Consider the following 23,343-nt stretch of genomic DNA (forward strand, 5'->3'; position numbering starts at 1 on the left):
CTGGATCTCTTGATTCTATGTACTATTCTATAACGCGTGTTAATTTAATTTGTGCGCTTTGCTGGGAGGTGCTTTCTAGTGTCTAAAACACATTGATGCTGTACTTGTCTGTATCACGTTTACCTGCATATGGAATCCGCTGTCGCGGAGAGACTTCAGGATATAACGACGTTGTGGAGCAACGACTATTACTAACGGAAATATATTTATTCGCTAGGAACTGAGCACCCGTTCTCGCTAACGAAGCGCAACGGATTCGTTAAAATCTAACGACAAGCGTCGATCTGGAGAACGCTCAGGTTTTGAGAGTTTTATTTCAGACATTTAATTTTGAAAAATTTAACAAAGATTGTAATTGATTTTATTTTATTTTTCGACATCTCTTCAAAGCTGATGAAAAATATGGAAGTCTGGGCATTTACGGGGCTGACACGTGTTATTTACACACTTGTAACGTTCACCAATTCTACCCATTATTGACAACCACACTACTCAAATTCATGGAAGTTCAATATATATGTATAAACCAATTTCGAAACGTTGTTATTGAATCATTAGAATCTTCACAAGAGACATATATTAGTGAGATAAAAAAAGCTTTTAAATTCAGCAGAAACTCTTTTATTAGTATGTGAGAACCACATCCTGGATTATAAACGAATACATGAGAAACGCCAGAAATTATCATTTTTAATTTTATTATTTTAACTTATAATTTGACCATTTAATTTATGTACAAAATTTTGAGTGTGTCCAAATACTTGTTTACAAAATCTGGACTTTCTCCAATTACAAGACTTATTTTCGTATAATATGAAAATAACTCCTGTAATTGGAGATAATCCAGATTTTGTGATCAAGTATTTGGACACACTAAGATTTCGTAAAATTATCCCTATTCAAAGTATTGTATCCTGTTTTATTTTTTATTCCTAAATTAAAAATAAATATTCCTTTTGAAAATAAATATACGGAGAAGAAAAGCTCTTAAAATGTCATGCTATGATATGAACATAACTGACGTGTAGTAAGCAAATAATTTATGAACGCATTTATCATTTTAGAAAATCCATATAATTCAGGAAATTTCCAGCGTATGCATATGAATGTAATGCAGTGTAAAAAATATATTATACTAACATTTGTAAAAAAAAAACCAAACCAAAAATAAACCAAAAATATTTTTAAAAAATATAAATAGAACACATGTTTTTTACCACATGAGCTATATATTTTAACGACTAATTTCATAAGCTACAGATGCTTTTATCTACGGATTTGAATCCAATGACGAGATAGAAATTTGAATATAAACTAGATATGATCTAAAAATAGATGCTTCTATCTACGGATTTAAATATAAAAAAGATAGAAATTTGAATATAAACAAGATATAATCTATAAACAGATGCTTCTATCTGCGGATTTGAATATAAATAATATAGAAATTTTTATATAAACTGGATATAATCTATAAACAGATGCTTCTATCTACGGATTTTAATATAAACAAGATAGAAATTTGAATATTGACTAGATATGATCAATAAACAGATGCTTCTATCTACGGATTTAAATATAAAAAAGATAGAAATTTGAATATAAACAAGATATAATCTATAAACAGATGCTTCTATCTACGGATTTGAATATAAACAAGAAAGAAATTTGAATATTGACTAGATATGATCAATAAACAGATGCTTCTATCCACGGATTTGAATATAAATAAGATAGAAATTTTAATACAAACTGGATATAATCTATAAAAAGATGCTTCTATCTACGGATTTGAATATAAATAAGATAGAAATTTTAATATAAACTGGATATAATCTATAAACAGATGCTTCTATCTACGGATTTGAAAATGAATAAGATAGAAATTTGAATATATACTAGATATAATCTTTAAACAAATTAGATTTCTGATGTAGATGAAATCATCTTCCAAAACTAGTCGTTAAAATAGAATTCTCAAGTTGTAAAAAACAAGTGATTTATTTATATTTTGATCATGCCTTACCACAAAATGAATGCCGAAGCAATAAATAAATATAAAATATGCAATATAACCTTTGTACAAGACCTAAATCATAAATATTAGATAGGAATGTGGTAGGCAAAAAAGAATAGTGATAAAAAATTGGTATTAAATTAAAGATGATTTTTTTATAACGGTTTATGTTCGATGTATTAATAAAACAATGTAGATACCATTTAATATTCTCAATATTATTAATATTTAAAGCATTTACTTTGTGGTTAGTCATTTTTACTTATTTATTTTTTTACAAAAATGTTAATAAAATTAGTAAATAACCACTCACCGAGATTTTTACGTCTACCGGTTTCGAGACGTACCCGTCTCTTCGTCAGGACAATCACTAACACAGCATGCAAACAATACTACCCTTCACCACCATAGCACCATTTACACGTGTTAAATGTACATTTAACCTCGGCTCGTGACGCATGTCTGTATTGAAAACTATAGTGCATGTTGGTCTTCGGGTCGACCAAAAATCGCATGTGTTAGACATTTTGTGTAGTTTTGAGTGTGTAAATGGTGCTATGGTGGTGAAGGGTAGTATTGTTTGCATGCTGTGTTAGTGATTGTCCTGACGAAGAGACGGGTACGTCTCGAAACCGGTAGACGTAAAAATCTCGGTGAGTGGTTATATACTAATTTTATTAACATTTTTGTAAAAAAATAAATAATTAGATACCATTTATTTATTTGTGTATTTATTGGACGGCTGAAACCCTTAAGATAATACATATAATACATTTATACAGTATCTAATATAAAAATAAAAATACACTAATGAATACATTAATGGAGAAACAAAAAGTCTTATAACAAATTCCAGTAGTGATCATGTTTTTAACAATAGTGTCCGTCAATGGCTGCATCTCGTTGGTAGGGACAAGGTAGAAAGTGAGTTAATAAAAGTCCGGGTCTAATTATTTTATTGTAAAACCTTTACACTGCAAATTGTTACTGTATATTTTGTATGTAATATTTATATTTTTATAATATAAAAAACAAATAAAAAAATATGAAAAAATTGTTTTAACATGTAAGTATTTCGGATTAACACAAGCCATGCCTAAAGAGCGAGTAATACATAAAGTTAAAAAAATGTATGTATGTATGAAATAAATTAAATAAATAATATTGTCTAATTAAAAAATATTAAAGTAGTATTTTTCAGAATACTTAAAATACTTAAAAAACAGTACATTTTTAACCCTGATGATGACAAGGTTTTTGTCGAAACCGGTTGGAGAAAAATGTACCAATAAAAAAATGAGTTGGCAGTCCATATCACAAGAGAACGAAAGAGACAAATCCGAGGATGTAAAAGAAGGAAGAAGAAGAATAAAAATACAATATTAATTCATCGCAGTATGAATGGACAGATAATTTAATATTATATGGTAATAAAACTGCGAATTAAATAATATTTAAAAAAAATACAAAGTTATATTGTTTATTGATTCGGCATTAACTTTGTGGAATGACGTGATTATTTTATTAAAATTAAACATTTGAATAAACCACTTTATCGAGTTTTATTTTTATTTACGACTAGTTTCGAAAACGACAGATGTTTTCATCTTCTGGTACAAATTAAAAGTAATAATTTTAATAATTAATAATTAATAATTTTATATTTATTTTAATTTTATTTTAATTTTAATTTATAAAGTTGTTTAATTTTATAAAATTTATAAAATGTGCCACAAAGTATCACCGAAAAAACTTTTTTTTGGATTTATTTTATTTGACTAAAAATTTCATTGATTTTGAATCCGGCTCAGGGTTGTAGTCATAGGGTAAACTAAATAGGGTAAACTAGGGTTGAAGAAAAACTATTGAATGACATATTTCTTTTTTCAGGTATCCCTAATTGCGACGGTCCGTGGAAACTTTCAGCAGGTCCTGTGGGGTAGTTCCACCCCCTCTGATTACGAGATCTACAGTGGAAGGCAGTCTCCACCGAGCCTTGAAGGGAAAGACATCGGACGAACCGGGACTCCTTCATACTCGGAAGAAGTAGGAACCAAGGTAAGGTTAGGTTAGGTTAGCTTGATATTATTTTTTGACATCTCATCAAAGATGAAGAAGAATATGGAAGTCTGGGCATTTACGGGGCTGACGACCGTCATAGGTCGGTTTAAATCACTTTACACACGTATTACGTTCACCAATTCTCACCAATAGATGTTTCTAGTGGAGTTCTAGTGATTCAAGAATAATGTATCAAAGTTGGTTCAAATATATAGAACTTCCAAGAATTTATGTACTGTGGTTGTCAATAAAGAGTAGAATTGGTGAACGTTACACGTGCGTAAAGTGATCACTTAAACCAGCCTATGACGGTCGTCAGCCCCGTAAATGCCCAGACTTCCATATTCTTCTTCATCTTTGATGAGATGTTAAAAAATAAAATAAATGAATAAATGTTAACGTATTTTTATTCAATTCGCTGATATTGTTTTTTCCAATACAATACTAGGTGGCGTCCAGTCATAAAAATATCCCCTTAATATTAAATATCGTATAAATCACATCGAAAGAGTTGTATTTGCAAGTAAAGCAATAAAAATGCCACAATTTTACAAGAATCATGCTTATTTGGGTAAGACCGCTCGAATTTTACTGCTAAATTATTATTCTATAAGCAAAATGGCGCTCCGTCTCGAACAAAAAGGAGAATACACACATTCATAGCGAAAAGAACAATCAAAAGCTTTCGTATATCTCTAGTTTAATACCGCCCTAAATAAAACATTGCTCCCTTCGTACGCGGTCATCTCGTCTCTATTATGAAAACTGCCAATAAAGTTCCGAGAGGAAGATAAAGAAAAAATAAAAAGGGAAAAAGAAGAAATGATTTTCCTCGAATGCGCCCCACGGGTTGGCAAACACTGTCTTAACCCTATACTGCGCGGTGTAGATAATCTGCTGTATACATTTTTGTCCGCCTGCGTAGTGTTATGGTCAGCACGCTGGGCTACTGTACTGGAGGTCCCGGGTTCGATTCTCAGAGGAGGGGGGGGTCAAATAAATAGTGATTTTTTAACTCTAGTATTTACTCAATATAACCCTGGACTGGCGCCTGAAGCGGAGGACTTATCACTTTTCCTTCATGTGTAAACGATCGAGATAACACTGCGTTTATATGAAGCAGTGCCCTATGCACCATTGGGGTGCGGATAAGGGTTTTTTATTATTACCCTGGACTGGTCCCTGAAGCGGAGGGCTGATCACCTTTCCTCCATGTATTGACGATCAAGATAACACTGCCAGTATATGATGCAGTGCCCTATGCACCATTGAAATGCGGATAAGGGTTTGAAGAATATATATTTTTAAGTGTCTATATCTTTGTTCACAAATTCTTTGTACGTTTCAAGTTATGAGTTATTTACATCAAGATTTTTATCATGACATGCATATTTTATAATGTAATAATTAAGCTTGGTATTTTAAAAAAAAATTAATAACACGCAAAGCCCCTTCTTCAACAGGCTTGTCTGCGGTAGGAAGGTTAATGTGAAAAATAAATCACACACGCTTAAACCAATTGAAAATAAATGTGACTTGAATCCATTTTTAAATAGGCGGAAATCGAACCCACGACGCCAGTTTTGTAATCGAGCATCTACCAAACTACGCCACGTTTTTAATTGCGTAGTCCGCCTGACGAATGTTAAGTTACTATATATCTTTAAATAGAGTACAGTTTTAAATTACGTAGTCCGCCTGACGAATGTTTATTTACTATGTATCTACAAATAAAGTATAGTTTTTAATTGCTTAGTTTACCTGACGAATATTAAGTTACAATGTTATTAAAAAAAAGTATCATTTTTAATTGCGTAGTTCGCCTGACGAATGTGTAGTTACAATGTTTCTACAAATAAAGTATGGTTTTTGAATTTGCGTAGTCCGCCTGACGAATGTTTATTTACTATGTATCTACAAATAAAGTATAGTTTTTAATTGCGTACTCAGCCTGACGAATGTTTAGTTACTATGTATCTACAAATAAAGTATAGTTTTTAATTGCGTAGTCCGCCTGACGAATGTTTAGTTACTATGTATCTACAAATATAGTTTGGTTTTAAATTGCGTAGTCCGCCTGACGAATGTTTAGTTACTATGAATCTACAAATAAAGTATAGTTATATAGGGTTAAAAAAATTAATATGCTGAAAAATTGTCACTGAAGGGGTTATAATAGAAGTACCCTTTCTTCTATTTGAATCATACGAATAAGAATACCGGAAGTGTTGCTTTTGGCACTTTTCCCCTCCGACACGGTAAACATTGATGATAAAAGGCAGTTTCGAACTAAACGTGACAAATTGCATGACGTTATACGCTGAAAATATTTTATTGAATCGGTGCGGATGATATAAGCGGAAATCACGAGACCATAAAATCAAACGCCAACAAAAATTTGCGCTCGAATATACAATGTACTTTTCTCAATAGTTCAACAGAGTAAAGTATTCGAATGACAGTCTCGAATGAAAGATTTGTACCACTTTTTATTGATATGATGACATACAGAATTCACAACATTCTGAGTGTTCTAATACTAGTTCACAAATCTGTATTATCTTCATATGAATTAATTTTTATTAATATGAAGTAAATGTGGAGTTAATTTCCATATTATTTTTTGACATCTCATAAAAGATGAAGAAGAATATGGAAGTCTGGGCTTTACAGGGCTGACGACCGTCATAGGCTAGTTTAAGTGAGCACTTTACACACGTGTTACATTCACCAATTCTACCCTTCATTGACAACCACACTACTGAAATTATTGGAAGTTCCATACATAATCACACACATGAGAAACGCCAGAAAATACCATTTTCATTTTCATTATTTAAGCTTATAATTTGACCAGATAATTTATTTACAACATTTTGAGTGTGTCCAAATACTTGTTCAGAAAATCTGGATTATCTTCAAATACAGGAGTTATTTTCATATTATTTTTTGACATCTCATCAAAGATGAAGAAGAATATGGAAGTCTGGGCATTTACGGGGCTGACGACCGTCATAGGCTAGTTTACGTGAGCACTTTACACACGTGTTACATTCACCAATTCTACCCTTCATTGACAACCACACTACTCAAATTCTTGGAAGTTCTATATCTATGAACCAATTTTGAAACATTATTCTTGAATCACTAGAATTTCACTAGAGACATCTATCTATTGGTGAGATGAAAAGAAGCTTTTAATTGAGCAGAAACTCTAATATCAGTATGTAAGGTCCAAATCCTGGATGATGACGGTCGTCAGCCCCGCAAATGCCCAGACTTCCATGTTCTTCTTCATCTTTGATGAGATGTCAAAAAATAACATAAAGAATTCATAGAATTTATTGATTCGACATTAACTTGGTCGAATGACTTGTTGATTATTAAAAAAAATAACACTGATAAAAATCTAAATTATAACACACTTTTTCAAAATACGTCATCATTATTATCCATGTTTCCTTTAACAAAAAATCCCGTTCTTAACCCCCCCTCCTTTATTTACTACCCAACCAACCTCGTATTTCCTTCATCTTTCTATGAAAACAACGGTAGTTTTCGAAACTGAACGTGTGTAATGAAATAAAACCCAATTATTTGTATCAAATTTATTAAAAATAAAGCATTTGGTTGACAGTTTTAAAAACAGTTAAAAGATAAAGTAGTAATATTACTGCATACAGTGAACAGTAGTAATATGACTGCATCTACTATTACTTAAAATATATTGTGATACGTGTTTTAATATGTATTATCATTTTCAAACACCGTGTACGGTGTTTGAAAATGTCTAAATCCGTGTCTAAAATCGAAACGGATTTATACACGTCTTATCCGTAAAATGAAAAAAAACTACTAGAATGCAATAAAAAAAAACTAAAAATGCGGTGTTCAGATATTTCAATTATCAGTTATTTAAATATTAAATATTTTAAATTGTTATTGTTACATGTTACATTATTACATATGTCGCTCACTCCTTTCAAGAACGTCATAAATCAAAAATCGTCAATTTGGAGTTGTGCATGTTTTTGTAATGCCTAGAAAATGTACTATATCCCAGCAAAAGCGGCATATTTTTAACTTAATACTAACCCGCTACTGGGCAGAAAGTGTTATTTTTGCATTTTGAAGAAAAGGTATTGTATAATTATTTTTTTAAATATGCTAAATATTTTTCAAATGAAGAAAAAATATTCAGGTTTTACCTAAAAAGATCTGTTGCACAGTAAAAAGTTCAATAAGTGGCTTGATATTTATTTTTAATACTTTTTATTTTATGTTTGAACTTTAAAAACGTTCTCCTAATAAATTAAGTTTTTTGATTTATGACGTTCTTGAAAGGAGTGAGTGATGTATGTAGTTGACAATCTGAAAGAAATCCAAAATTAATACCAGAATAGAAAATCAACCAGATTTGAGACATTTTTATATCTTGTAGGTTGAAAAATCCAATGTCTGATAATTAAAAAAATATGAAAAATTATTGTTATTGTTATATGTAACATTACGATATAGTTAACAATCTGGAAAAATCTAAAGCTGGACTATGGATTTTTACATGTATTTTCAGTAAAATAAAAAAAAACCACTAGAATTGTTGAATATTTGTTAACCAAATCCAGGTGAGAAAATCACTTAGATTTGTGAGATGTTTATAATCTGTAAGGAGAATAATATAAAATTAAAAAAATAAAACCCTTATCCGCACCCCAATGGTGCATAGAGCACTGCGTCATATAAACGCAGTGTTATGTTGATCGTTTACACATGAAGGAAAGGTGATCAGCCCTCCGCTTCAGGTACCAGTCCAGGGTAATATTGAATAAATATGACAGTGAAAAAATAACTAATATTTATTTTACCCCCTTTGGGAATCGAACCCGGGACCTCCAGAACGGTAGCCGAGCGTGCAGACCATTACACTGTGGAGGCGGACGAAGGAGAATAATAAAAAAAAACTATTAAAAATTATTGTATTTATTATATGTTACATTACTATATAGTTAACAATCCGGAAAAATCTAAAATCAAAACATGGATTCGTTCACGTATTTTCAGCAAAACGAGGAAATCACCCAGATTCGTGTGATTTGTTCGTCCCGCGTATACTTGTCGACCGGGATAACTCAATTTCCAGCATGGGGGTCGGTTATATGATTTCATATTTTACGATTGGTGCACGCGGTTCCGAAATGGGAAAGCAGGCGCAATTTCCCTTTACGACGTGGTTTTTTCAGGAAATCCCCGAATCCAGATTTTCATTTTCCCATAAACACAGATAATAAGGTCTGGGGATGGCCCGCATTACGTACTCCAGACCGCAGAGGACATGGCCACGTTCGTTTTTAAAATAGCCCGTTCAAAGGTGCTGTTTCAAAATTGCTATTGATATGATGGCGTCCGTATAGTATTATTGTGTCGGGTTGTGGTCCCGTGGTTATATAACAATTTGAAACTTATATTCCATAATGAGCTGCTTAGGCGCACAGAAATAGCATTAAATGGAAGTACTTTTGTAAAAAATAGCAACACTAATGTTTTTCTTTTAAAAAAAAGATAAAAATATATACATATTATAATAGTTATCGTGTTAATGCAAGGATATTGTGAAATAAAATCATAATTATATAATAAATATCTTTGTTTTCTCCTTCAAACCCTCATCCGCGCCCGATGGTGCATAGGGCACTGCATCATATACACGCTATATTATCTTAATTGTTACCACACGAAGGAAAGGTGATGAGCCATCCGCTTCAGGCACCAGTCCAAGGTAATATTGAATCAATACTATTTAATGTATAGTAAATATAAGAGTAAAAAATATATCTTTATTAATAAAAAAAACGTATTTATTGTTTCCCTCCGTGGTGTGCTGGAGTGTTTATTTAGCTAACGTGCTGGAAGTCCTGGTTTTGATTCCCATGGGGAGGGGGTGATTATAAATATAAATGATTTTATATTTAGTTAGTATTACTCTGGACTGGTCCGCAAAGCGCAGGAGTGATCATATTGCCTTAATGTATTTAACGATTAATATAACACTATATCGTAGTATAACACTCTCCGTTCCATTCATTATTAACTTTGTTTACTACCATTTAAAAATAACATGACCATGGGATAGTTATCAAGAAACTGGTAGTCATAAAGTAGTGTTTTAAAGAGGAATTACACAAAATGAACGGTGAATGATAAAGAGGGTGTTATATTACCACACATATGGATTACTTTAATTTGCAGGAATCAAACCATAATAATGTAAGATTCATATTTAATTATAATTCGTTTGATCTTACAGAACTCAAAATAATTAAAATAATCGTGCGATAAAATACTGTTGATAAATTAAATTAACGTGGGGAAATTTTTATTCATAGCAATAACATTAAATAAAACTTCATATGAGTTTTCGCCAAAACCTTATTTGAATAAGAAATTACAGCTGAGTAACAAATATGGCTATTCCACATTTAAGTATATTTTTTTAAATCAAAATTTAGGATGAAATATTCTGCATATTAATGAAAGGTATTTGTGTCATCTCAACATAAATGAAGAAGAATATAGAAGTCTGGGTATAAACAGGGCTTATGAACTATCATAGGCTGGTTAAGTGTTTACTTTACACATATGCGACATTCACCATTCTACCCGTGGTTGACCACCAAATTACTAAAAATTTTAGAAATCCAAACATGTAAGTTCACAAGTGCCATATTTAGTTGAATTGGAAGAGCTTTTATTTAGCAAAGACCTTTTATTTGTAGGTGCATGATCTTATCATGGGAGATATAATGGGAGACGCCTGACAACATTATTTTTAATTCAAAACACATAACAAACATAAGTCATGTTTATAATGTTCCCGATGAGTAATTTACATATCTCTTTTTGGGACATGGGATTAAGGTTTACAAGACTGGACACAAACAAGAAAGTTACAAAAAGGATTAAAAAATTACACAGAACTAATACATGGCGAAATATAAAACAATAAATAGATATAATAAATAGGCTTTTTTTATATAATTCGACCTTAATATCGAATTTAATATATAATTCGACCAGTTATTTTTAATCCCAACATTTAAGGTGTTTCCAAATTCTTGTCCAAAATTCTTCTCCACTTTGTAACACATTTACAAAAATATTATAAAATAAATAAAGAGCTCTGTTTTTAACTACTTTAATTATTATTACTTTTTTGCTTTTCGAAACCGGTTGGAGAAAAAAGGACCAAAAATGATTCTACTAAAAACAAAACTTTTTTGATCTAATTTGATGCCAGGGTATAAATAAGGATTCAAAAAGAGAGAAAAATAAATGAGATAGATATTTTTGGGTATAGCCAAATTTTCACCTCAGGTTTGTTATAATCCAACACAATACTGGAGTTATGTGGTTTTATGATTACTTATCTTAATTAGACTATTATTCATATTTGTGCTACAGTCATACCTGAAAGGGTAAACTAACCGGTGCACGACATCCTGAATTTTAAACTCACGGTTTCTGTTATTTGCGGATGATCTAAAGCTTTTTTTAAAGGTGACAACTTTTGACGATGTTCATATTCTCCAAGCAGATATATCAAATATATCGCTCACTCCTTTTAACAACGTCATATATCAAAAAGCGTTAATTTTCAGTTGTGCGTGTTTTCGGAATGCCTAGAAAATGAACTATATCCCAGTAAAAGCGGCATATTTTTAACATAATATTTACTTGCTACTAATACTTGACACTGATAGAAACATTCTTTTACTGGGTGACTGCTAAAAAATATTTTTTTTTAAATGTATATTTTTAAATTTTTTTATTAAAATTTAACACTTGAATAAACCACTTTAATGAGTTTTATTTATACATACGACTAGTTTCGAAAACGACAGATGTTTTCATCTTCTGGTACAAATTAAAACTGAAACAAATCGAAATAAATTGAATAGTTTCGAAAACGACAGATGTTTTCATCTTCTGTTACAAATTAAAACTGAAACAAATTGAAACTAGAAGTATATATAAATAAAACTCATAAAGTGGTTTTTTCAAGTGTTTAATTTTAACAAAATAGTCATGTCATTCCACAAAGTTAATGCCGAATCAATAAATAATATCTTTTCTTTTTAATTTTACGTTTGGCATTTCCCTGGTCAGATCACCCCGGAAGGAAAATTCCAAGGACTTGTGACCTCAGCGGGTGAACCACTCGGTATGACCTTTGTGAATAATAAATAAGCCCCATGATTTGTACCCTTCCGTGGTCGCAGGGCCAGCTCTGGGAATTGGAAACTTGTTTTATTGCAAATTAAAATATAACCACATACGTAGAAAACCCTTTCATTGAATATTGCATGACCGTATTAAGTTCAACAAAGGCCTGATGGGACGACCAGATTTAAATGCTGATATGAAATTATGTTTCACTGCTAGATGTGTTTCTTCGAAAAATATTTGTGACCTTTTTTAAGTACATTGGTGAGCAATAAACTTAGTACTGATTCAAAACATTTTTTTAAGTGTGTCCAAATACTTGTACATATATGTCCAAATATACAGTTTTGAGTTTTCCTGTGCCAAGAAAACATTTTAGAAAATTTATTTATAAAACTATATGTAGAAAAATTGACATGCAATCAAATAAGACATGGCTACAACATTTTTATAAATATAAAAATAAAACCCTTATCCGCACCCCAATGGTGCATAGGGCACTGTGTCATATAAACGCAGTGTCATCTTGATCGTTGATACATGAAGGAAAGGTGATCAGCCCTCCGCTTCAGGTACCAGTCCATGGTAATTTTGAATAAATATTACAGTGAAAAAATCACGTATATTTAATTTACCCCCCTTGGGAATCGAACCCGGGACCTCCAGAACGGTAACCGAGCGTGCTGACCATTACACTACGGAGGCGGACAAAAGTGTGTCAAAAATACTTGTTTACAAATTTGGATTATCTCCTATTACAGGAGTTATATGACGGTCGTAAGCCCCGTAAATGCCCAGACTTCCATATTTTTCAACAGTGTTGATATGTCAAAAAATAAGACATGGCTGAATGATGCGATGCATTTTAGATCTACCCACTTCCATCATCCATTTTTGGTGCATAGGGCACTGCATTATAAAAACGCAGTGTTATCTTGATCGTTCACACACGAAGGAAAGATGATCAGCCCTCCGCTTCAGGTACTACTCCAGGGTAATATTGAATAAATATAAGACCCCCCTCTGGGAATCAAACCCGGGACCTCCAGAACGGTAGCCGAGAGCGCTGACCATTACACTACGGAGGCGGACAAAACTAGCCACCTTATTTAATATTTTCAACTGACATAAAATGTTTCTTGATTTATCCTTACATTTATTTTTGCCAATACTTTCCGGGCAAATTGACAAATAATGTAGTTTCCTTAAGAGATTGAAAGTGTCAAAAGTAGGGCAGCGATTTTTAGCAAGTTTGTCCTCTACGCAACGTCTACGGATAAAGTAAATCATAGAAAAAGGAGATTTAGAAGTTTCTATGCGGAGAAAATCCAGACTATTGTGACTCTCTTCGGTAGATATTTCGTATAAACGAGGTAATACTGTGTTTGCCAACATGTCGCTCACAGAAAAATTCTGATTTATTTATTTCAATTTTTAATTTAACTTTTTTTTTCAAATGTTAGTATAAATTTGGATTAGTTTATAAAAAAATTTAATATACCATTTTAAACAAAAATTTTAGTAATTTATGTATTAATTTAAAATCAAACACAGATTTTTTGAGTCAACAAAGTTGTACAACATTTTGAGTGTGTCCAAATACTTGTTCACAAAATCTGGATTATCTCCAATTACAGGAATTATTTTCATATTATTTGAAAAAGAATACGGAAAAATGTAAATAAAATAAAATAAAATAAATAAAATAATAATGTAAATGCCCCGTAAATGCCCAGACTTCCATATTCTTCTTCATCTTTGATGAGATGTCAAAAAATAATAACAAAGTTGTATTTTATTAAGAAAAACACATAAAAAATTAATATTGGGACAGTTGTTTCGACAGGGCATTATCAAACGAAAATCTGTGTTCGATTTAAAATTAATACACAAATTAAAATGGAGTTCTACAAATTAAACGCCACATCCATAAAAAATGTTAGTAATATTTGTATAAAACTACTCACCGAGATTTTTATGTCTACCGGTTTCGAGATGTACCCGTCTCTTCGTCAGGACAATCACTGCCACAGCATGCAAACAATACCACCCGTTACAACCATTATTTGATTCAACATCGGTTAAGCAAAATTCACGTGTGTAAAGTGACCACTTTAACCAGCTTATGACAGTCGTAAGCCCCGTAAATGCCCAGACTTCCATATTCTTCTTCATCTACATTGAAATGTCAAAAAAATATATTTGACATCGTGTTGTGTTAGACTCAGGCACCATTAATCGGCGATATAAGATTGTTTTAATATTTCATAAAGTATTTACCATTATTGCTGAAAGTACAATTTATCAACTATATGTTTAGGTGTAAAATTTAAATGTTTTGAATATTGAAAGCATTAACTTTGTGGATCATATTGATATTTTATTTCGAGAAATAAAAATACTTTGTGTTCTGATCCACTCACATTTTTATTAACCAACTAGTTTCGGCAACAACCTGTTGCCCTCTTCAGGGTTTAGTAATTAATTAAACCCTGAAGAGGGCAACAGGTTGCTGCCGAAACTAGTTGGTCAATAAAAATGTGAGTGGATCAGAACACAAAGTATTTTTATTTCTCGAAATAATATAAAATTTAAACTTCAAAAGTTTTAGAAGCTTCTGATAGCTATTGAGCTGAATTTCTGACATATATTGGTTTTGAAGCTTTAAATCCTTTTTCTGACATACATATACACACCCCAAACATTACGAAATGGGAGGGTGACAAATAACATACGAATAAATCTTTCTTCAACAAAATATCCTTGAAACTTTTCAGCAAAAGGTGAGGTGATGTTAAATAATCACACAAAAAGGGAATTTTAAAGAAACATATGTTTTTTGAAGAAAAAAAATATTTTTCAAGAAAAAAACAAGCTTTGCTTAGGATCGTTATCATAAAAAGTACATTGAAAGCTGTCCCACCACATGCCCAGATCTGATACAGAAGCATCTAGGCTTCCTGACAGATCTGCTCTTGCTATTTTTTTTGTTTTTTAACTAAGTTACGAAATTTATTGAAAATGTGAAGCATAAGAAGTACACCAATCGCAAAAAGGTAACAATGTAAAGTTTAAAGGGTGAAAGTTTTCTTTATATTTAAAACTAACTAACTACCAACCATGACGCCGCTTCACCGCAGGGGTAGTCAAAGAAAATAGAACGCCACACCAGTTTCTTTTCGCCAACAATGTTTTCCTCTTCCACATACATGCATCTCCTCATATTGTAGATACCAGCCGATTATTTCGACTCCTGACCCAACCACTTCAAAGTGTATGAAATACTTGATGATACTAAGCTTTCCTCGGTCTTCTTCAGCGTCTATTACCAACCACATTCGCCACATAAATTTGTTAAACTATTCTTCCGCCGCCGTGGTGTAATAGTCAGCGTGTTTAGCTACCGTCCTGGAGGTCCCAGGTTCGATTCCCAGGGGCGTGAGAGTAAATATTAGTGAATTTTCACTCTTGTATTTATTTAAGATTACTCTGGACTGGTCCCTGAAGCGCAGGAGTGATCACCTTGACTTCATATAATTAACGATCAATATAACATTGCGTCAAAACGATGCAGTGCCCTATGCACCATTGGGTGCGGATAACGGTTAGAAAAAAAATCTTTCTTCATTCATTCATGCCCAAACCATATATCAACACACCTTTCTTAATTTTATTTATAATCCTTATCTCAACCTTGCATTCTTTCCTTAATTCGTATGTAAATATCATGTTCATTTGTTATTTACTTTGGTTTTCTGAAAATACTTCGATTTAAAAAATTAACAATATATTTCAACTGTTATTTCTTTCAGTAAATTTAGAAAAATAAATCTTTTTTGCTACTTCTAAAACCTCTCCCTATACGAATTTCAAATAATAATAATAATAATAAAAACTAACTAACCATCACGCCGCTTCTTCGCAGGGGTAGGCAGAGAGAATAGAACGCCACACCACTCTGTCCTTGCAAACATTCTTCGCCTCTTCCACGTTCATACATCTCCTCATACATACCCGCCGATTGTTACGATTCCTAATGACCACTTTCAAGTATTTGGCATACCTGATAATACCTGATAATATTCAAATAATATGAGTTATATATTTTACATTATGAAGTATGAAGCTTGATTTTTTAAATATAAATATCATATAATATACCTCTTTTGTAAAACGTTAAATTAAGATAAAATAATTTCATGAAATTCATTATATCTATGAAAAGTTATGTTCGTGGTTATACTTAACGAACCACGTTTTGTTTTCAAATAAATTTGATCCCTTGAATCTCTCAGGGCGATATTGAAACTTGGAATTTTCTTTTGTTTCGCTGTATAAAACAATATAATAGTATTTTCTGGAATCACTCCGTCTGAAATCAAATCCAATAATGTTGCTTTTCAGCGTATTTTCACTTTCCTGAAAGCTGAAATGAAAAACATGTTTTATGACTTTATTTAATGTGGTGCTTTGATAGGATTATTGAAGCGATAATTTGATGTATTTTTAGGAAGGTTCCAACATATTTTTCACATACTGCTTGTATCTTTTATTCAAATACATTTAAAACCTTTTTTACCATATTTTCTTTAAATTATTTGTTTTTTGCTCAAGCTTCAATGCAAGCGAGTGTTTTTGCCTAGAATTTTCACTCATAAATTACGTTAAATTATAGTAACTTTAAACATTAAGAGTAAATCCACTCACAAGTAGGCATAGGCTATGAAACTTATAAAGTTGAAGCCTGAGTAGGGACATGATAAACGGTGTTGCATAAGCCGTAGCTAGATTTCAGAGTCACTTGGACGTTAGGTAATTAAAAAAAAAGAGCTTCAATGTGTCACAACATAATTTTCTGATGTTATCAACGAAATGCATAATTGTATATTTTTTTATTATTTCTCTTGAAATATTATTCCACAAGCTATGTTGATTTACTTAAAATTTGTTTCTCAATTAAAATGTAAAATATTAAAAATGGTTTTGTCTTCTTCTTCTTCCTGGCTCCCTTTCAACTTATCGTCTTTTTAGACTGTTGAGGTCAGCTCTCCTCGTCCTCAGGTCATTCTTTCATGGATTACGTCACCCAGGCCATCTCTTCGAATCATGTTATCTTTTTGCAGCATCCATGAATTCTTCGGTCTTTCTCTAGATGCCTTTCGAGGAAGATCCATCGCGATTACCTGGCTCACTATATGATCAGGTTTTTATACCCTATGTGCCATACCATCTCAATTATAAAAATAATTTTAAATAAAATTGTTTCAGGGGGGTATAATCGTTAACCAGTTTCGGAGCAAAATCTTCTTCCTCAATGATTTTAATATTTTTATAAACAATCTGCATATCTGCCTATATATTGAAGTTACGTTTTTCAATTTGAAATAAAAATAACTAGGATGAAAAAAGGCATACTCGGAATATGGCGTTGAATAATTAATACGAAATAATGTAAAGAAAGTAATTGCCAACCCGAATGGCATCTTTGGGGGCAAGTTTATTAGGAAAAATAAAATAAAGAAAGATTAAAAGTCAAACCTCTTTAGACCTAAAATAAGTTAACAATAAAAAGTGGTTAGTCAGTCACTTAGTGGTAAAATATATCCATTTTTAATATAAGTTTTACTTAGTTAATACCACTATTTCTTAAAATCTATTGTGACACGTATTTTGATGCATTCCGCATCATTTTCAAACACCGTATAGTGTTTCGTGTGATGCGGAATGCATCGAAACACGTGTCACATTTGATTTTAAGTAGTATTTACTTAGTAAAACTTAAATTAAAAACGGTTTATTATTTCGAGAAATAAAAATACTTTGTGTTCTGATCCACTCACATTTTTATTAACCAACTAGTTTCAGCAACAACCTGTTGCCCTCTTCAGGGTTACATTTATTACTACAGTAATAAATGTAACCCTAAAGAGGGCAACAGGTTGTTGCCGAAACTAGTTGGTTAAAAAAATGTGAGTGGATCAGAACACAAAGTATTTTTATTTCTCGAAATAATATATCAATATGATCCACAAAGTCAATGCTTTCAATATTCAAAACATAAAAACGGTTTATTCATTTGGTAAAATATTAAATTAAATTTACCTTCAAAATAACTCAATCTGTTTGAGTTAAGACTTCTTAAAAGAGAAAAAAGAACATTTATAATGAAGCTGAAAGCAGTTGAAAGATTTGACTAATGAAGTCATCCATCATTCTCTTATCTTTATTTACATTAAATCTTTACGCACTGTCGACATATATAAGTGCCGTGCCATCTTATATGTATCTGTAAAAGATGCCTTAACTCTGATATCACATTTCTTTTAAGATTTAAATAATACGTTCCTAAAATATATTGTTCCATGATACAATTTATTGAACAATAATAATAAAATAAAAAACTCTTATCCACACCCCAATGGTGCAGAGGGCACTGCGTCATATAAACGCAGAGTTATTTTGATAGTTTACACATGAAGGAAAGGTGATCAGCCCTCCCTTTCAGGTACCAGTCCAGGGTAATATTGAATAAATATTACAGTGAAAAAATCACTTAAATTTATTTGACCCCCCCTGGGAATCGAACCCGGGACCTCCAGAACGGTAGCCGAGCGTGCTGACCATTACACTACGGAGGCGGATAAATTTATTGAACAAACAACAATAATATTAGATATAAACAGAATTTAATTGCGCGTTTGTAATGAGCAACTATGGTAATGAGAACGTATTAGTTTAATTGTTCAATATATTTTAGGAACATATTATTTAAATTGTTTACCTTTGATGCATATGAATTTAGTATTATTTTTTGACATCTCAACACAGATGAAGAAGAATATGGTATACATGCAGTCACTGCGCTATCTTGAATCTGGCTCTTGAACACTTCATAAACTTGTTCTAGCAAGGAAATGGATTATTGTAGCGATATTATCGGGATGTTATCAATATTTCAGATAGTAAGTACTTTAAAATTTTCATATTATTATTTAACATCAAACAAATATGAAGAAGAATATGGAAGTCTGGACATTTACGGGGTTTACGACCGTCATAGGCTAGTTTAAGTGATCCTTTTACACATGTGTAATATTCACCAATTCTACCTATGATTGACAACCACACTACTCAAATTCTTGGATCATCTAAATATTTTGTACAAATTAGAAACAAAATGCTTGACTTCACAAGAGACATCTTTGGTGAGATGACAAAAGATTTTTTCTAAGCAGAAACTCTTTCATAATTTAAATATAACTTCGTTTTAAAATCACTATAAATATTTTATTTTAACTTAATTATTGTGTCTACTGGTTTTGGAGCTAACCGTATCTTTATTAAGACTGATTTTTTTTCAATGATTTTAAAACAAAGTAACATTTTGATTATAAAATGGAAAATCACAAAGTTAGTGCTTCAAATATAAATTATAGAAACTCTTTTATTTGTATGTAAATCCTGGATTATATTCACATACTCGAGAAACGCTAGAAAATACCAAAAAATTATGAAAATGTTTTGAATATTGAAAGCTGTGAAAGCTGAATAGACTGTGAGGATCATATTGATATATTTTTGAGAAATAAAAATGCTTTGTTTTTTTATCCACTCACATTTTTACTAGCAACCAACTAGTTTCGGCAACAACCTGTTTCCCTCTTCAGAGTTCAATTTATGACTTTTCAGCAACAATTTGTTGCCGATACTAGTTGGTTGCTAATAAAAATGTGGGTAGATCAAAAAACAAAGTTTTTTTATTTCTCAAAATAATATAATGTTGAAAATATTTATAAAATAGAGAATTCATTTAACGATTTTTTTTAATATTTACCTTTATCTGTGAATATAAAAGAAGATTTTTATTAATTACCGTAATCAAATCTAGACAAATTAGCCATAAATCTCTGGGATTTAAGAAAAAATAATATTTCACAAAATTCGTGCCACGTTCAAGTTATTTCGACGTGTCTAATTAAAACATTGTTAAAGTTCGGAGGAAAAAAGTAAAGTTTCGAGGGGTGTTTTGCCTGCGGGCATGGGAGTCGCGAGGAGCTTAAGGAAAAATATTACGGAAAATTTGTCAAACCGTTAAAATTCTTCGCCAAGTGCCCAAGTTATTAAGGAAGATAGCGGAAAGTTGTTCGGGAGCTTTTTTCCACGTTTTGGGAATAATGGCTGCGGTTTAAGAACTCAGAAATCAGCTAAAGTAGATGAATAAAAACAAAACAATTTCGGAAAATCGTTTTATTTTCGTAAAACTTTACGTTTTTCTTGTTTATGTTTACGATTTTACTTGTTTTTCTTTCAAAGGTGTCTGTCTCAACTTGATTTGAAACAATTTATTTAATATTTATTATGGTCACATTTTTTATACAATTTAATATAATTTCTTAATACATTTTTAAAATATTAGATGCGCTAAGCCTCTCCAAAAAAAGAGTGACTTTTTCTCCTTTTTTTCATGTATCGTTCTCCCTTTTTTACAAAGGAAAATGGAAGTCCGAGCATTTCAGGGCTTACGACCTGGCATTTGGCTGGAAAGTAGTTGAATAAAAGCAAAACAATGATTTAAATTCGTTGTATTTGCGTTAAACATTTTGTTTTTTTTTGTGTGTTAACGATTTCATTTGTTTGTTAATGGTATCTCAATTTGATACCGAAAATGTATCATTCTTTCCTTTTTATGACAGAAGATGGAAGTTTGAGCATCTCAGGGCTTACGATCTGGCATTTGACTGGCTAGTAGATGAATAAAAACAAAACAATTGGGGAAAATCGTTATATTTATGTAAAACTATTTGTTTTTCTTTATTTACATGTTTGATTTTATTTAGTTTTTTAAAGGTATCTCAACCTGATATAGAACTTGAATATATCACTTTTTTTATGAAAAGAGATTATTTTTTTATTATTTGAAATAAGTTTCACACTTATTTCATTATTTAAAGAATCTTACTATTGAAAAACAATTAAACCAGTTAATATGTGTGAAAAATATTTTAAACTCTTGTTTTATATTTAACTACTACTACTACTTCCACCATCATGCCGTTTCCCTGCAGGAGTAGGCAGAGAGGATGGAAGGCCACACTCTTCTGCCCTGATATACACTCCTCGCCTCCTTCACATCCATAGATCTGGTCATTCATGCCCTCCGATTACGCAGACTTTTGACACCGCCAGATTTTAGGTTCTGATTGATCTGATCGTGCCATATCTTTTTTGGTCGTCTTCGTTCTGTTTATATTTAAAATGAATGTATTTAATTTCAGCTTTTGTTAAATAAATATTTTTAAAAATGTCGAGTTGTATATCGAAAGAATAAATTATTGTTCCATTCAGTCTGAAAGACGCTTTGAGTAACAGAAAGTATCAAGAGCGCAGGATTCAGGGGAGATAATGTGTGCTCGAATGCTGAAAACTACTTGTCTCACTGCCAGAACTTAAGGCATTGAATTATTTATACCCCTAAAAGCAAGGAGGCGTCGGCGTCGTCTCTCGGAGTCCAAGTCGCGACGCTTGCAACGTCTTCAGGTTCTCAGGTTTTCAGCGATAGGGAACAAATCAACTCATGAATAAAGTATCCTGATGCCTGAAAGGTTATATAAATATAATGCGAGATCAGGAATGATGTTTTGTGGCGCGATAAAGACAGAAATAAAAGCGTTTTATTTGAGATATTACGGATTTATACCCACTAAAGTGTACCTCTTAAAATATACCGAGAATACACTTTCCTCGATGGCAACAAAGCTCTTCACTCTATTATGAAATCCACTAGTCGGTTTAGTTTTATATATATATATATATATATATATATATATATATATATATATATATATATATATATATATATATATATATATATATATATATATATATATATATATATATATATATATATATATATATATATATATATATATATATATATATATATATATATATATATATATATATATATATATATATATATATATATATATATATATATATATATATATATATATATATATATATATATATATATATATATATATATATATATATATATATATATATATATATATCTATATATATATATATCTATATATATATATATATATATATATATATCTCTATATATATATATATATATATATATAAATATATATATATATATATAGATATATATATATATATATATATATATATATATATATATATATATATATATATATATATATAAATATTTAAAAATATAAGTATATTAATTTTTATAAAATTAAATAACTACGTATAAACCACTTTTTTTATAATTACACTTCAACCTAGCGGTTTCGACAATAACCTAGTCATCATCAGGGTTTATTAAATTCTAAAACATTTAAAACATTAAACCTGTCGAAATCGGTAGGTAAAAGTGTAATTTTAATAAAAAAAGTGGTTAAAACAAAGTAATTTAATTTTATAAAATGAAAAACATTCAAGAAAAAAATTGTATTTATATTTATATTTAAACAATATACGGTACTGAAAGCCGAGAAACTCTTGGCATGATGAATTATTTCAAATACTTGATAATTAAATGGTCAGGTCAGGAGTCATGGGCGAAGATTGTGTGCAAAATAGATAAGTGTGGCGTTTTATTGTCTCTGCCTACCCTTGCCAGAAGCAGCGTGATGTTAGGTTAGTTAGTTTTTATGTATAATATAACACAGGTAGTGTTGTCTTGAACGTTCAACACACGAAAGCAAGGTCTCAAAATTATTAATCAGTCTCGATAGTATAAAATAAACATAAGAGTGAATAAACAAAATTAATTGTGACTCCCCTGGAAATCGAACCAGGGACCAACAGCATGCTTGTCAAAAGCGGTAGCCACTACAATACGAAGTTGGACTGTTTTTCATTGGTTGGAAGATATTGTTTCATAACAATTAAGCTGTATATTGACTTTTACAATCAAAAAAGTTCATCCATTAATAAATAAAATATAAGTTGTAATACAAAATATCAGAAAGTTAAAATAGTATTCATTAAGTCGCCTTCCTGTTTTGATA

The 23,343-nt window shown here is 31.0% G+C and overlaps 1 protein-coding gene across 1 annotated transcript in view; it reads left to right on the forward strand.

Moving 5' to 3' along the window:
• Positions 1-3,313: 3,313 nt before the first annotated feature.
• The window catches only part of nolo (ADAMTS-like no long nerve cord), a 164,749-nt gene continuing 144,719 nt past the window's right edge, over positions 3,314-23,343 (forward strand). Inside the window, exons 1-2 of the mRNA XM_088269845.1 lie at positions 3,314-3,364; positions 3,908-4,075. Of these exons, the coding sequence (XP_088125971.1) occupies positions 3,314-3,364; positions 3,908-4,075 (219 nt within the window). The remainder of the gene's footprint in view (positions 3,365-3,907; positions 4,076-23,343) is intronic.

The sequence above is a fragment of the Brachycentrus maculatus genome, unplaced genomic scaffold, assembly GCF_059751285.1.
Source record: "Brachycentrus maculatus isolate JH-2025_06_01 unplaced genomic scaffold, ASM5975128v1 h1tg000365l, whole genome shotgun sequence".
NCBI lineage: Eukaryota > Metazoa > Arthropoda > Insecta > Trichoptera > Brachycentridae > Brachycentrus > Brachycentrus maculatus.